This window comes from Topomyia yanbarensis, chromosome 3 (assembly GCF_030247195.1).
Source record: "Topomyia yanbarensis strain Yona2022 chromosome 3, ASM3024719v1, whole genome shotgun sequence".
NCBI lineage: Eukaryota > Metazoa > Arthropoda > Insecta > Diptera > Culicidae > Topomyia > Topomyia yanbarensis.
In genome coordinates this window covers 341,257,908-341,275,225 of record NC_080672.1, presented here as the reverse complement: position 1 = coordinate 341,275,225, position 17,318 = coordinate 341,257,908, and the positions used below count along the sequence as shown (strand labels likewise).

The following is a 17,318-nucleotide window of genomic DNA, read 5'->3' as shown; positions in this document are numbered from 1 at the left end:
TAGTATTTTTCTCGTATCAGCTGAGCCATCAGAGAAATTTTTGCGAGATTTTAGGTGATTTGGACGTAAAATGAATTTTTGACAGTTTTTTTAAGGGCATAACTCAAGTGTCTTTTACATTGTTTGACCATAGCAACTACATCCGGTTATTTTCGTTTTTCAAAGAAACGGTTTATTTTATGCATTGCCTTATTTCACCAAAATTATATGTGTGATGAAATCACGTCGTAAAATCACCAAAAATAAGTCACTAGTTGGTTTAATTAGTGTTTAGATAACTGTTTGTCATGATTTTTTTATTGAATTCGAACTTCTAATGCGATAACAACAACGACGCCCGTGAATGCCCGCGATCACACTATGCTCATTCGAAAGCTTTTAATTTTCCGTTTAAAATAGGTCTATGCTAGTTTTGCGAAAACTTGCAATAAGCAGTTAAAATTTAAAACAACTGTGAATGGAGGCGCATGGTTATTACTGATATTGAATTTTAATAACCAATTTATAACTAGAATAATGACACGAATATATGGAAAACTTTCAAATAGTATTGAGAGCATGATCTACAAGTGTTTTACTAATGATTAAGAGTGAGAAGCCGAGTGGGAAGTATGGTTTTTTAGATGGTAAAGGTATTCAGAATATTTAAAAATCAGTAAATATTTTCAACCAATTGAAATATGTCATAAAATGTTTCTGGAACTATTCCTTGCTAACATAAGCAGTAACTGTTAAATTGAGTGAACACAGTTTAGTTCTAGTCATTTGGTAAGACTATTTTGATCAGCATTTGTATAGCACTGGTGTATCTTAAGGGAAAGCGATATTATCCAATTTAATTAAGACCATTTTTAACCCTCCGGCACTCGCGCCGTTGTATGTTGTGCAACGCCTTCCGAAACTCTAGTGAAATCTTCTTCCAGAACCAGCGGTTACTCATTTGGGAAGCCATTCGCGCGAGTGCTGGAGGGTGAAATTAACCATATACGCGATACAGGGATTTTTGATTTATTTTTATTTAAGATATGAAATGATCAATCTAAGTAACTTAAAACAATCCTGCGAAAAAAAAATCGTTGACAATCTTGTTAATTAGTGAAAGTAATTAACCATTCCTTTAAGACGCTCAAAATATTTGTTTTGAAAATAAAAGAAAATGTAGTTTTCATATCAAGTAATCCACTAATGAATTAAACGTTCCAAAATTAGTCGAACACAACTTATTTGATCCGTTAAAACTAAATAGTAATTTCTGAAGCATCATAATGAGATGTAAATCAATTCGTTTCATTATGGAAAATAATTACCATAATTACTATTGAAATAATCAATATAAGACTTAGAAATTTAGCTTACCATAATTACTATTGGAATAATCAATATAGGACAAAACATGTACTTACTTTTGAGCCACTTTAATAAGTAGTAAAGTTGATTTCTATTTTTATAGCTAAAATAGAAATTCTGGGCTTAAAAATTTGAGCATGAGCATGAGCATGAGCATGATGACCGCACAATTCGTAGTTGCTACTCCGTGATTGACCAGAACAAGCGAAATTGCACAGAGAATCAATGGATGGGGCCTGGGAGTAGCTACCCATCCTCAATGTGCACGTTTCGAGAGTCCTACTCTTTGAAATGTCATTAACGGCGCCGGCCACGTCCTTACAGTCATCGGGGAAGGAAAGGAATGTTAGTGTAACAAACGTTGTTATGGAGACCGTGTATACCTCTGCATCTCCACGTTTGCCACGGGAAGGAGTTTTTGTTAGTAGGATGGGGTGAAGAGTTAGATAAAATCTGGATTCACTTTGATAAGTGATGCGATTTATGTCACTCTCAGAACTGTTATCATGTGTTTATTGCTCTGGGCAGCCGGCTGTCGAGAATTTATGATAAATTTATCGTGTGTTGAATTTATTCGGGAATGCTCGGTTTGCAAAAAGTGCAACTTCAACTCCGGACAGCCGACCGTCGGGAGTGTTGCTTGTGTTTAATTGAATCACGATCACGACGCGAACGACTTTATTGTTTCATGCTTATGTATTCCGGCGAAACATGTCATTCCAAGAACAATACGATACAATGACAAGCGATTACCTTTACTGCCTCGAGACATTTATTCAAAAAGATATGCTAATACCTTGAAGGGTTCGTAAGACAAGTATTATTTATCGTGTGTAACCTTTTGTATTTATTATTATAATAAATTAGATGACAATTATGTATTTATTTATTTATCCATAAATGGTTCTATAAGATGTAGACTCTTCTTTTATCATCATTCGCGCGTGTTATGCTAACTGAAGTAAATTTTGAGCGGTACAAAATAAGTACCTAGTACCTTGACCGAATTTTTATGTCGAACATACCACCGATGACGAGCGCGTGTTTTTATACTAATAACTAAAACAAGATTATAGAACGAAAAGAAACTAATCCACTAATTTAAAACCACCGCATGCTAAAACCAGAAAAAGCACAGGATGAACGAAACAAAGCGACTTCTTATTTTTTCGCCCCTTGAAACAAGAATTGAGCTATAATATTATTATGCTTATTCAATCATTTCACTCAATCAAGGTCACGCGTATTCTCTGACACCAAACAAACAAAAAAAACCTATCCGTTCAGTCACCATCCGAAGAACACGTGCTCTCCCACAACGCCCTCAAATCAACGAACACCCAAAACCACGTACAAGATATGTACAATCTAGAAATTCTGGGCTTAAAAATTTCTTTAAAAAGTGTTTTGAACCTTCACGACAAAATAATTATTTTTGAGCCACCCTAATGTTTAATGAAGATTTTTTTACAAGTGTTAATAGCAAAAACGATTTGACACTAGGGGCAGATCACTCTAAGAATGTATAACAAATTTGTATCAAATTAAAAAAAATGCATTTAATTTCCATTTTTGCATCAGCTTTGCACTCCCTCGCAGAAAAGTTTGTTTAACAAACGTCCTACGCTGATCCACTTTGTTCGACGTTTTGTTAAATGTAGGGCTAGTTTTTCTGTAGGGTTTTGACGTCTTACACGCAACGCAAAAACATTGCACGCAACGCAAAATACATTATGAATTTCTATTTTGATGGAAATAAATGCATTTAATTTCGCTGATTTTAAAAAATGCATCACAAGTGATCTGCCCCTAGATTTGACACGCGAAAATTAATACACAAAAATTTTAAGAACGATTTCGATAAAATATATATTTTTGAGACACCCTAATGAATAGTAAATGTTTATTTTTATTATGTGCTAATATCAAAAACGAATTCAGTGTAAATTTTGACTTTAGTCCACCTTTTGTTCTAAGTCGTGCCACTGTGGTCTGGTGTCTAATTTTAGCTCATTACCCATCGTTCTTCGGTGGGTTACAGAGCCAATGAAGATTGTCGATTTCTGGTCCCGTGCCCAGTTGGGTTTTGGTAGCTAGCGTGGAAATTAAATAGATAAAATGTGTTGGCTGACAGCTGCGGTTGTGTGTAATCTCGCCTTAGAGGCAGGTTACAATCTCCACCACATCCCAGGGATAGCATAAAGTTTTGTGCATTGGGCCGGAGCCCCAAGGATGGCATGGTCGAATCCTGCCTCTGGGGGATTTTTCTCCCATAATTGCTTTCTCTTAACACACCATTTCGAACTGATTTTCCAATTGGATACCACCAAAAAGAGAACGAAAGTCGTTTTGTGGTTTTTACGAAATACTCATATTAAAAACAAAAGTGTTTCGACAGAACTATGAATGATTCATCATATGTACGAAACATCTATATATTTTCCGAAAATTGTCTGTACTAAACTAATAATTTTTCTTTAAACTAATAATTCGAAAAAATCCAAAAATTGTGCTTTTTTATGACACACTTTGTGGCCTTACCCCTTAATGCATTTCCACGCGTTGTGATAGCGACCATGTAAAGACAGATCGTTTTGTGTTGTTGCTAGTTAGGGGTTAAACGCTGATTTTTCGTTGTTGTCTGAATGTACGGCTAGTAGCTGCGATCAAGTGAACAGCACCGACAGTAGCGTGGTCTACTTTTGTTATGTAATTTTCCAATAGAAAGAATGCCCCGCACTACAGCCGGCATCGGATGCGGGTGAGAGGATGCATGAATCGTCTTCTTTAGACCAGTTAGGGTGTGATAAATGGAGGATGCTGAAAACTTGCGCATGTAACGATAGCGTAGAGGAAGTGGGACGGTAGGCTGATTTCTTTCACAGATGGGATAATCGTGTTAGTCAACAATAACTGCAAACCAAAAAATATATGAATTTCATCGGCAACTTAAATTTAAACATGACGCATTTTGACAAAACGTAATTCACGAAATATAACTGTGTCGCATTAAATTTTACACGAAAAATGTTCGTGTACGTATATTAGGGTAGGACAAAAATTAGATTCCTGCTTCGAGCAACTTTTTGGGTACTTTTTGGGCCCTAGAACAACAGTGCAAATTCTTAGCTCGATAAGTGAAACTATATTTGTGCGCCCGCTGCCCAAAATTTCGTATGGGAAAATCGACTTTCACAAAATAATTCTTCTAGCAGTCGCTCGTTACCTCCTAAAAATAAATCGTTATGTGCTTTTTATAAGAAATTTAACAAAGAAATAAAGTCTCGAAGACCACGACACGATCTGACATTGGTGGAAAAAGCTATTAAGCAGAAACCTATTGATGTTCTTACGATTGATAAAACATTATTTTTTTTTGCTCTTGGCTGTCCAATTATATGCAATTTCGTTTGGGCCTTCTCTTATTGTGTCCAAATCAATGATCAGAATTGTTTTTTTTCTTAAGAGTTTTGAGGGATATATAAGGGCTTCTTTTGTACATAATAGGAAATTAAAAAAAATTGTATATAATTCGACCGTTAACAGTAGTGATGCGATGAAAATTAAAATTTTCATCAACCTTCAGAGCGTTCTTGCTTAATAACTTTTTTCAGAAGTATCTGATCGTTTAGCGGTTATCGAGACATCATTTCCTTTACAAATTTCCTATAAAAATCACACATCGATTTATTTTTAGGGTGCAATGGCGACTCTTGGAAGAATTATTTTGTGTAAGTAAAATTTCCCATACGAAATCCCATGTAAACTTTAAACCGTGGGCGCAAAAATATAGTTTCTCCGATCGAGCTTAAAATTTGCACAGTTATTTTAGGACCCAAATGGAACCCAAAAAGTTCGGAGCAAAATTTTATTTTTTCATATATTTTTAGCAAGTTAAATACAGTTAAGAGTATCAGCATTCGATTTTGTTTGGCTCCGATTTTGTCAACTTTTTTACCCGAATTTGACAACCTTATGAGAAAATATGTTTGGTGGGCTTTGGCCGACGATCCAAGCCAAATCCGAGTAAATTCTTTCTTGAACATATTTTCCTTATCGTGGAGATGCAATTTTTTAAATTTTGCGCTGAAAGACCTCCATTAGGGAAATGTATAAGTACTAAAAATCAGGAAGGCTTATGAGACTACGTCGAGTGACTAGAGAATAGTATTTTCATAGCTTCAGTTTATAAAAAACAATGAAAAAATATGTCCTATTTTTGTTAATGTCTTCATTTTGTCATCCCAAAATACATTACGTGGCGGATAAAAACTGAGTCTGAGATAATGGTTTCGTCCTGTGCCTCTTTTAAAACACTTTTGTAATTCTAAAACCTTACCGGTTCACTGCCCTCGTGGGTTAAAGATTCGCGCGAATTGTTCACATTATCGTGGATTTGGCTGACGATGGAACTTTTCTGAAAAGAAAAAGCGATTGCGTATATTGATTTGTTTTAGGGTAAACAATCCCATATTCATTTCATTAGTGATGCCACACTATATCATTTATTAATCTTCATGCAATTGTTGGTTTGCTTTGAAACTAGTAATACAGATGATCCAATACTTGTACTAGCAGGTATTGTTTTATTGGGCCCACTTGGGATGTAAAATGAAAAACAAAACAAAGCCGTTGTACAAGGCTCCGAGCGAACCTTCTGCTTCGACAAACTTTGCAGATAATTGCAGGGCTAGACTAATAAGAATGCAAACTATCATGAAATATTTTTATTTAGTCAACATGATGTGACTACAAAAGTATCAACCTTTAAACTTGCTAAAAAAAATAGAACAACATGCTGCTCTCATTAATGAATTCAAATGAATAAACAGAACAAGGGATCTGAGATGAATAACAGCCCTATCCTTTTAAGGTACACCAGCAGTTCGTAATTTCTTTTTTCGATCTACTGACAACACTCACCTTTCCTGAACTGCCACGTTTTCGCTGGATCTTTGGAGCCACCGTAGACGAAATGGATCCTCGACTGGCCGTAGTAAGTGCATCAGCCGATGCTGCTGATGTGAGACCATGCGTACTGTACAGACTCTGCTGAGAGCTGTTATCTAAAGTTTGAAATCCAACTGAAGCTGCTGTAGTCGCACTTGAAGTGTCAGTTGAGCGTGCCAAGATGATTGACTAAAAAGAGAGAAAAAATTAAATAACATGTTATTAAACAATACCATCAGCTGTCTGACGAACAGGTTACTATTGTGATTTGACACACGCGGCATGTTTTAAGGGTAATTCTACAATTACAAAAGAGTACATAAAACGCATAATAGCGGTCAGCAGAGATGAATTTACGAAATGATCGCCAAATTTTTGCACAATATCTCATCCGTGAAGGCACAAAGGTTTGTAGGTACCTTACAGATAAATCGAACAGCCGAAAACAAAACAAAAGGAACTTGGCCCATCTGAGTCACTGGGTAAGTAGGTTGTGGTTGTTTAGCACGAACATTTGAAAATGGGAGAAGGCCACTGCTTTGGGCTGGTCGCGGTGACCGCAGTCAACACAAACGAGCACAATGAGTTGAAAATTTACACCACTATTCAGCCGTTGTGGTGGAAATCGTTTTTCACTTCGCTAGTTTTGAGTGTGTAGTATAACTGAATGAAGACGAGTCTCTTTTCACCTTTTTCTTTGTGTTTCACGCTGGGATGCAGATAGACGTCATAAACATGGATCATGTTGCGTACGGTCAGGGATGGTGAGCTGGTGGTTGCTCGTGGAATGGTATGTAGTACATGATTATCGACATTAATGTTAACTCTTTATGCTGATGTTATGACTATACATTGCGTCATCGAATTTGCATACGTTTGACACGGATTAAAAAGCCTGCCAAAACATAGATTGCTTTATATAGCGAGCGAGGTGATGTTATCACGACAACTAAAAACGCTAAATCGTTCTGGTATAAATGTTCACCAATTAAGCAAGAGACAACTTAATCCGAAGACAATCTTTTCGAATCCTTCTCAAAAGAGAGCCATTGGCTAGGGCGACCACATCAGCTGAGTTTAAACCCAGGACAGTCGAAAGGGAATCTCCCTCCCCCTTACATAACGCTTCCCAGGTTGTTGTGGGTATGGCAGGTAAAGTGCGACTAGAATGTCTCGTGAGAATTCGATCATCGAGCACTTCTTCGAGGTTCTTGTTCCACCACAAACAGTGAATGTTTTAAATTGTTATTGGATAAATTTGCAATCCTCAATTTAGCGGATGCGACGAAATTTATACAGATCGTCTGCGATAGAATAAAGAGAAGTTTTCAACAATAAATACACGTCATTGAAGGAAAGCAGAAACTTCCATGGTCCTAAGTAGCTTCCGTGGGTTGCTCCTGACGTAGAAGTAAATGTGGGTGCCTGGTAATCTCCAGCCATTTTCTCTCGATCTGTGAACTATGATCGAAACAACTGCAACAACTACACACCTAGAAAAAACCGTGCACATTTATTTCTCCTGACACTGACATATACGAGCATCAAAAATGACTTAGTTTTACATATGATTTTAATTTCCGGGTTGAATTTTGTAAATAACGTATTTTTACTCCACATATAGCGTTTGTATGTACTGGCAAGCCGCGATCTCACCTATATGTCCACCGTATACATAAAAACCATCAATATGCAGATTTAACTGCTCCTATTATTTTTCGTATCATTCTTAGAAGTGCCCTCTTACACCTGTACCGCACACGAACGATGGTTTGATGCGACTTCAAGCTGGCCCCATGCAAAACTGACTCAGACATCACTTCGTTAAAAGATTAATAGCTTCTTTTAACCAAGCCGGATTCACTAGCAGTCTTCGACAAAGTTATAAACAATTGAATTATCTTTCTTATTTTCACTTATAGTGATAATACGATGCATGCAGTGCCACCTAGCGACGAAAATGCGAGCTAGTGGGTTTTCTCCATATAAATTGTCGAAAAATCCCATACAAGCTTCAGGCACGTTGGTTTGGTAGCTAGACTTGTCCGATTTACTTCAAATTTGGTCCAAGTACTCCTTGTGGAACCCGAAATCGACTCAGGGATGGGCCGATAGGGGTCATTTTTTCCTGTCACTCTACTCAGCACGCTACACGCTGTTTGTCTTAGAGCCAGAAGGCGGGTTTAGAGCGCAAGATCGGAGAATGAGAGAGAAGCGGAAGCAACGTTTAGAGAATGTAGGGACTCTTTAAAACGGGAGATCAAGCTTAGCAAGCCAATTACCATAAGTAGCTGTGCTGATAAATAGACGCGTACTGAGTCGTCCTGACGAAGATGAGGGACCGTCGACACCAGCTAAAATATGCCCAGGTTAGCTAAAGATAATCGTTGAGGGTCTCATCCCGAAACACGATTCAACTGCTTGGTCACCGACACCGTACGGCGAAAAATAAGGAGCTAACATAGCCGAGTGGCAAGCGACTAACGACGAGCTCAAAGAAGCGTCGATGTGACCAGGGCCGTCGAGAGCCGCGCCGGGCCCCGGGGTTCGAAGTACTGACGGGCCGTACCATATATGACTTCTTATTTCAACATCGATTAGAGGAACTATACAAATGCAACCGTTTCAATTAAATTATTTTTTATGAAAATTGTTTATTTGATACGATTCAATGCGTTAGCTTACCAGAGTCGTCAGTATTTTAAATAAGTAATAGATGAAAAAATAAAAATATTAAAGGAATATTTGTTTGTGGCTGGCCATTAGAATGACTTGCGTCCGATTTGCCATTGCAATTGGAAACCTTTTTTGCGACATTGCCATACAGTCCATATCGCCATCGTTCATGCTCCCTTGACGCACGTTAATGCTACCATCGTTAATGCTGCTCAGAATTCGAGCTTAGAAAAATTGACATCCCTTCGTGAGCTTGAAAGAGAAATAAAATTCTATTTATGCCCGCCGCGATGAATCGAAGGTTTGTTTGTTTTCCTCGTCCGTCCGCTCTGAGATCATCAAGCAAAAGTGCACCAGATATAGATTATGCAATTCAGTTATGCTCGAAAATGTAAAAGAACTTCTGCCTTCAAACTGTCCACATAATAACAAATGAATGCTTTGGTTTGAGAATGAATTTATATTTCCTCTGCACTCAACCATTCGATTCTGCATAAAATTTCAGTCAGTTTGGAAGTGAATGAATGAGGGAAGCATTGAAACTGAATATTGAATTCAGCAAATTCATCAGAAATAGGCAACTGAATATAAAATTTCGCACCACCGATGCTGCCTTGTTTCTTATTGTTGGTACATGTTGATGATTTTGAGGCACTGGATGCAGGTATTGCAGTTGTCACTATGACCTGAACGAATTTTCTTTATTGGTTTCTGAACATGGTAAAATCGGTTTTGGAATCAGTTGTTACATTTGCGCCAACATTCAGAGAGAAAACATTCCGAATGCGATGAATGGGATCCAACAGCGAAGTCTGCTGTTAGAAAGACTGAGACAGAGAGTTGTGAGAGAAAGAGTTTCAACTTTTGGTGAATACTAATAGGTAGAATAAGTATCTAGTTCAATTCCCACTTTTTTCTGCATCAAATGTGTACACTGGAACCTCTATTTACGGAACAAGCCAAGGGTTCGTAAATTGAATTAGTTCGTTTTTTGGGATTTAGATCGTAAAAAATTCGCTTCACATTCTTATCAAAATTCGTTGGTTGAGCAACATTATCGATAACCCTAACAATATGGGTATTTCCGGAACGGGCTTGACAAGTACATGATGAACATGGATATTTGGCACCTTTTTGAAATCCAGAATGGAGACTTCCGATTGAACAATAATCTCGATAACCCTAACAATTTGGGAATTTTTGAAACGGGCTTAATGAGTAGATGATAGAAATGGTACCTTGGAGCTATTTCAAACAATATCTGTATAAACTATGAGGGTATTTTTAAGCGGGTTTGCCGAGTAGATGAGCGATGCCCTTTTGAAGGCCAATATAGCGTCTTCTGGTTCAGAGAAGGTTTCTATAATCATATCATCCGCATCACAAATCAATATACCTATATCTATTCTATGATTATCTTTTTTCGAAAATGTCAATATTTTAGGTTATAGAGATGTCTTAACTGGAATTCGCCATCTTGGTTTTCAAAGTGGCTTCATTCATTGATTTTGGTCATCTACTCGTCAACCCCATTCCGAAAATATCCAACTTTTATTAGTAACATTAGCTAAGTATATGATAAATTGTAAACAACTTCATACTGTACACTTTGACAAACACTTGCGATAAATGAAACCAGAATGGTTCTATTGCACTGTTGAATGAATCTAATTGGGTTACGTTCACGTACTTCAGAAAACCGGAACGATTGGAACGTAGTTATTATTATTGAGAGGGAAAAACCCGCGGGAGTGGATTTTCAAAAGCTCCTTCTCCCGTAGGCACAAAACCTCTATCTTTTAGGTATCAACATTTAACAAACAAACCAAATGATACAATGACTAACACTAAACACTGCTTAAAATAAACACTTCTTAAACTCTATCTTACATAGGTAAAGTATTAACATTAACATAAAAAATTGGCTAACACTATCAGGTTTGGGAAAGGGTGCGCGAAAACAATTTTTTTTAAAGAAGTGCGAGACAAATTGAAGTCAAAGACATTGTAACATTGATTGAACACTCTACACATGCTACTGACGGGTTCATTTTTGCCATAATTAGTACGAGACACTGGAAGACGGACAAAAGAGTAGGAACGAAGGTTTCGGAGGCGAATATCAATGTTGAGAAGACGGAGTAAATCAGGGCAGTCAATGCGAGACAATAACAGATCAGAGACAAAAGACGCTTTGGTCACATTGCGGCGCAAAGACAGTGTTTCAAGACCAATGAGGTTGCAACGATCTTCGTATCTGGGCAGATTGTAGGGATCGCTCCAAGGCAGGTGGCGCAGCGCAAAACGCACAAATTTACGCTCAATACTCTCGATGCGTTGAATGCTGTTCTTCTAGAAAGGAGCCCAAACAACGGCGGCGTATTCCAGTGTGGAACGAACGAGCGAGCAATACAACGTTTTTAAGCACTGTACGTTAGTGAAATGCTTAGTAACCCTAAAAATAACTCCTAGATTACGCGAAGCCTTAGACGAGATAAAAGCAATGTGATCCTTAAATGTAAGCTTTGAATCCACAAGAACCACTAAATCTTTCACTGTAGTTTCTCTTTTTAATTTGTTTTGCAAGATAGTGTAGTCGAATGTTACGATGGAGCGTTTTCGTGCAAACGTAATCACAGAACACTTCGAGGCATTCAAAACCATCCTGTTAGTCATGCACCAATTAGCGAAAATGTCTAACTGAGATTGCAAAAACAAAGCATCAGAGTAACTTTTAACTATATGGAATAACTTATAATCATCGGCATTAAACACCTTGAAGCACTTAATCAATGAATCCAGATCGTTTATGTATAGAAGGAAAATATAAGGACCGATATGGCTGCCTTGAGGTATGCCGGACGTTACGTCGAAGGATGAGGATAAATGATTCCCGATTTTAACAGACATTTTACGGCCTGACAAGTAAGATCGAAGCCATTGGTTGATTTTATTGAAGGCGGCCGACAGATCGGTGTATATTGCATCAGCCTGCAATCGATCCTGTAGCGAGCGAGCGATAAATGAGGTGTAGGCTACTAAATTAGTGCAAGTAGATCGCCTGGGAATGAAACCGTGTCGAGTTTCTGATATGTATCTAGAACAACAATGTGTCAAAAACTCGAGAACGATGAGCTCCAATAATTTCGATAGTGCACATAAAGATGCGATTCCTCGGTGATTGGGAACTTCGCTTTTGGATCCTTTTTTATAAACCGGAAAAACGTAAGATGATTTCCAGATGGTAGGAAACACTCCGGAACTTAACGATATATTGAAAACGACGGACAGAGGTAGGCAAAGCGACGACGAGCATTTTTTAATGATAGATGATGGGATTCCGTCAGGTCCAGGAGTGTTAGAACACTTGAGTTTTATGCAAGCTTTTCGTACAATATCGGAAGATATCGTGAAATGAGGTCCAATACTAGTCCTACGGGGAATGTTGTCGGCTGCTGCGGAGACTTGTTGATTATTAAGAGTATCATTGGTAAAAACACAGCTGAATTGTTGGCGAAATAACTCACAGATGTCCGGCAATGAAGTCGCTTCTAAATCACCCAGCGACATAGAAGTGGGTAAACCTGACTCACGCCTCTGTTCATTAACGTAATTCCAAAACTTTTGGATTGTTACGAAGGTGGCTCTGAATACGATGAAGGTAGGAATTGAAGAGAGACTTATTAAGTCTCTTGTAACAATGATTTAAGAAGATTCTGATTCTTTAGCATATCGGTTCGGTATTTCGAAAACTTTTTTAGAGCTGACCTTTTGGCCAATTTAAACTTTTTTAGTGTACGATTCGACCATGGAGGATATTCACAGCCATGATTGAGTTGTTTAGGAGTAAACTGGTCGATAGCATTAATCAGTACGTTCGAAACAATTTCAGCCGCTGCGTTTGAATCAGATTGTGGCAAGATTTCATTCCAATTGATACGAGACAAGAAAAGGTGCATTCCTCGAAAATCTGTCTTGCGATAGGCATATGTCAGTTTCTCAGTGGTATCTTCGAATGTACAAGGTACACATTTTCGGAGAAAACAATGAAGAGCTGGGTGGTGTTGGCATAGTTTAACGAGAGGAGCTGGAGCACGACAAACGGCAAAGTGATCGGAGAGCTCCTGGCTTCCAAAGTAAAGATCCAAAATACAGTTGTTGTCATTAGTGACGTCACATAGTTGAACTAGCCCCGCGGTGCTGTAACCGTCGAGTAGCTGAGTGATACACGTGTTAGTTGATGAATGTGATGAGTCTGGGTACAGAAATGATGTATTATTGCGAACCCAATTAATGCCGCTAAAGTTGAAGTAGTTGATTGTAATATATTTGCAGTGTCGACAGAAACAATAAACTTCATCAATTAAATTAAAATAAATTTAATTCAGTTAAAAATGCGGGCCCCCAAAATAGACCCGGGCCCCAGGGTAGTTGCCCCCCCTGACCCCCCCTCTCGTCGGGCCTGGATGTGACTAAAATAAATAAAAACTCCCGGTCCGGATGGAATACCAACCGCGGCGCTGAAAGCTGCGATCCTGGCATATCCGGACATGTTCAGGTGCTACTGCTGAAGTCTTTCCCCGAAATGACGAAGGTACAGAAGCTGATGTTGCTGCCAAATTCAGGGAAGTCACTGGGCCATCCAACCTCGTATAGACCAATACCCAGCGCTGCACAGAAGAATGAGCCAGATCCTGAAGAGATACTTCCAGAGTAGAGTACTGCTGTATAAGAAGAACAAAGGGCAGAAGACAATGCGAGTCACATCGGGAGTTCCTCAGAGCTAGTGTCATTAACGGTGATGAGTGAGACACTTGAAGAAATGAAGCTGTCGGTGACGGAGACAATAGATGTGATCGAGAGCTGGATGAACGGGGTCAGGCTGCAAATAACTCACCACAAGACAGATGTGATGTTGATTAGCAACTGTAAAGCGGTTCAGCGGATGCAGATCACCGTCGAAGGGCGTGTGATTGCATCGAAGCGTACAGTGAAGCAATTGGGAGTGATAATCGACGACTTGTTGAGCTTTAACAACCACGTCGATTACACCTGCGAAATATCGGTCTATTATCTAGTGTTTCGTCATCGATACTGCGATATGGGGCTCCTGCCTGGGGTGCGACGCTGCAAACCAAGTGGAACCGCGAAAAGCTCAACCGGACGTTCCGGCTGGTGGTCGTACGAGTTGCGATTGCGTACCGGAGGCAGTATGTGTTATCGCCGAGATGCTACAATCAATGAAACGTCAGAAATGTGAGGAAGATGATGAGAATCGATTCGATGGTGACGCGGCAGCAGAAATGGGACAATACGAAGAAAGGAAAGTGGACTTACCGGCTCAACCAAACCTGTCGACGTGGGTTAATAGAAAGCACGGAGAAACAACTCCTACCGAGCCACGGCTGCTTCAGGAAGTATCTTCATCGGTTCGGGTACGCAACGTCACCACAGTGCCCGGAGTGTGAGCATGTGGCCTGTCCGAGGTTTGAAGTGACGTGCAGGGAGCTACTTAAAACGGAAGGACCGGACATCAACTCGGATAATGTAGCCTACAGAATGACAAGCGACGTAAAGACGTGGAATACAGTAAACAGAGTCATGATGTAGATCATGACCCTGTAAGACGGAAATGGCGTGATGCACATCGAGCAACGGTTTCGGGAGAGCAATCAGCGCCACGAAACTCTTCGTAGGAATAAGCTAAATGCACCGCCGATGACTAGTCTGTTGCAGTCTAACAGAGAACCGAGTATGAGCCAGAGAATCGGACGTCACGCTCCATCCGGAATCGCCAAACCGACCACGGCACCCCACCGTTTGTTCCGATAGAAAAATAGCGAAAACCAAAGAAGAATCGGTATTGGGAGAACTTTTTTCGCCAGGGAATTCTCCGTCAGCGTAAGCTAGATTCACCGCTGGAGACTAGACTGAGTAGACCGCGACAAGACACCACCAGTCGCAGGTCATCGAGGCACCAGTGAACCGGACGCCCTGCTTCACTGAAATCGCCGAACTGACCTCGGTACCTAGCTGATTGGCTCGGTTTCGGGAGAACTGCTCTCGCCGGGGAAGTCTCCGTCGGAGTAGGTCAGGTCCATCGTGGGGGACTAGACCGAGTAGTTCACGAACAAGTCGAGGAGCTGGATGGCTCAAGGAAGTAGTGCAAAATGCCCCAGGAAGAGAACTAAAGGGCTTAAAAGAGTTACGGCGCTAAATGGCACCGGTCACGGAGCCAAAGGGCTCAAGAAGTTATACAGTCAGATTCAGCGCCGGGAACTAGACTGCATAGACCGTAACGAGACACCACCGGTCGCGCCGGGGCTCCAGTAAACTGTACGCTTTAATCTACTGGAATCGCCGAACTGACATCGGCACCTGGCTGGTTGGCTCGCTTTCGAATTTCTCTCGCCGGGGAACTCTTCATCGGAGTAGGCTAGATCCATCGTCGGAGACTAGACCGAGTAGCTCGCGAACCAGTCGGAAGTTCAACGAGGAAATGGTACTAAATGTCAAAAGGGAACTGAAGAGCTCAGTAAATTAGACATGCTGAAGTTTGCCGCCCAGGTTGTCCTCGTAGGGGAAGAGCACTAATTCTAGACCCACAGCTAGCTTTCCTACTACCACACAGAAATTGCCACGTTGTGTGGATGGTCGAAAATCATTTTAAATCAAAATGTTCTTAACAAAAATCACCAAAAATGCGATAGTTGTCGAGATATTTGGATTTTTTTCCAACAAAAAAAAATAATTCGTTTAATTATGCCCTTTTTAAAAGTTATTCGTGTTACCCCATAATAGAATGTAAAAATTCAATGTTTATCGTTTCAAAGACGAAAAAGAAACTTTTTCAGTGTATTTAACTTTTGAAACGCCGATTCAAATCAAAATGCTCATAACAAAAAATTTCTGAAATGTAGTAGTTCCCGAGATATTTTAAATTTTGTTTTAACAACACAATTATTTTGTTTTATTACGACCTTTTCATAGATTATTCATAACCATATGAAAGCTACATGAAAACAACTAAAATATGATTCAACTATATAGTTTAATCATCAGACCCTATGCTGTCTACGATCGCAAATCAGTCCCATAAAGATAGGAAATCCCATTGAAAACGGGACAAATATGCGATCATGGGTGGTATAGTTGAATAATATTTTGTTTGTTTTAGTGTAGCTTTCAAATGGCTTACAATATCGCCTTGATGTTAAAGGAAAAGTTACAGGAAATGTTATGAGCCTTTTGAAAAACCTATTGTTGTTGATGGAGAAACGCGAATACTTTATGAAAAGGTCGTAATAAAACAAAATAATTGTGTTGTTTAAACAAAATTTAAAATATCGCGGGAACTGCTACTTTTTAGGAAATTTTTGTTGTGAGCATCTTGATTTGAATCTGCGTTTAGAATCATATTAAAAATAATATTGTATTTTTGACTGCAAATAGTATGAATTATAAAAAAATGACAAAAGTTGTTGCTAGGAAAACTTTTTTATTGAAAGTTTCTTCCTGATCCAAATACACTGAAAAAGTTTCTTTTACGTCTTTGCAACGATAACCATTAAACTTTTGACATTTTATGATGGAGTAACGCGAATAACTTTTAAAAAGGGCATAATTACACGTATTAATTGTTTTTGTTAGAACAAAATTCCATAATATCACCACAACTATCGCATTTTCGATGATTTTTGTTAATTACATTTTGATTTAAAATGATGCTTTGAATCATATTTTGTAATAAAAGTACAGTTTTGTATGTCAATTAGTATGAAATTTAAAAACATGTATAAAGTTATTGTTAGAAAAACTTTTTTACCATTATGTTCTCCATCATAAAATTACATTCAAAGGTTTTTGTTGATAAAATATAAAAAAAATTAAAAATGGGTTTTTGCAATATAAAATTTTAACATAAATTTTCGTTTTTGTGAAAAATTGTACAACATTTTTTTCGGTGTATATTTTCCTCGTACAGAAATATTTATTCCCTGTACCTAGTTCTCAGATAGTTTTGTTGTATAAAATACAGTAATGGAATAAAAATATTTGAAATTAATGCACGCAGAAACATCTACTCCCTTTTAAAAAACTGCTCTTGACTCCAAATAATCTTATTGACTGTGGAAAATGTTTAGTTTTCCATGCCGGGGAATTGTGTGAAGTTTCGTCGGAATCTAAGATGGTCGGTCACGGTTTTAACGATTTTCTGACGGATCTCCGTGGAATTCCTCTGCTAGCTGTTAGAACGATTATAGAGCAAAAGTGCACCAGTTATAGATTACGCAGTTTACGTATACTCGAAAATGTAAAAGATGCCAACTTTTGCCTTCGACCTA

General features: G+C 38.8%; 1 protein-coding gene across 1 annotated transcript in view; it reads right to left on the bottom strand.

Moving 5' to 3' along the window:
• The window catches only part of LOC131689337 (uncharacterized), an 81,484-nt gene that overhangs the window by 28,817 nt on the left and 35,349 nt on the right, over positions 1-17,318 (bottom strand). The window contains exons 3-4 of the mRNA XM_058974356.1: positions 6,271-6,486; positions 5,687-5,764 (exon numbers count right to left, since the gene is read on the bottom strand). Coding sequence (XP_058830339.1) covers positions 5,687-5,764; positions 6,271-6,486 — 294 coding nt within the window. The remainder of the gene's footprint in view (positions 1-5,686; positions 5,765-6,270; positions 6,487-17,318) is intronic.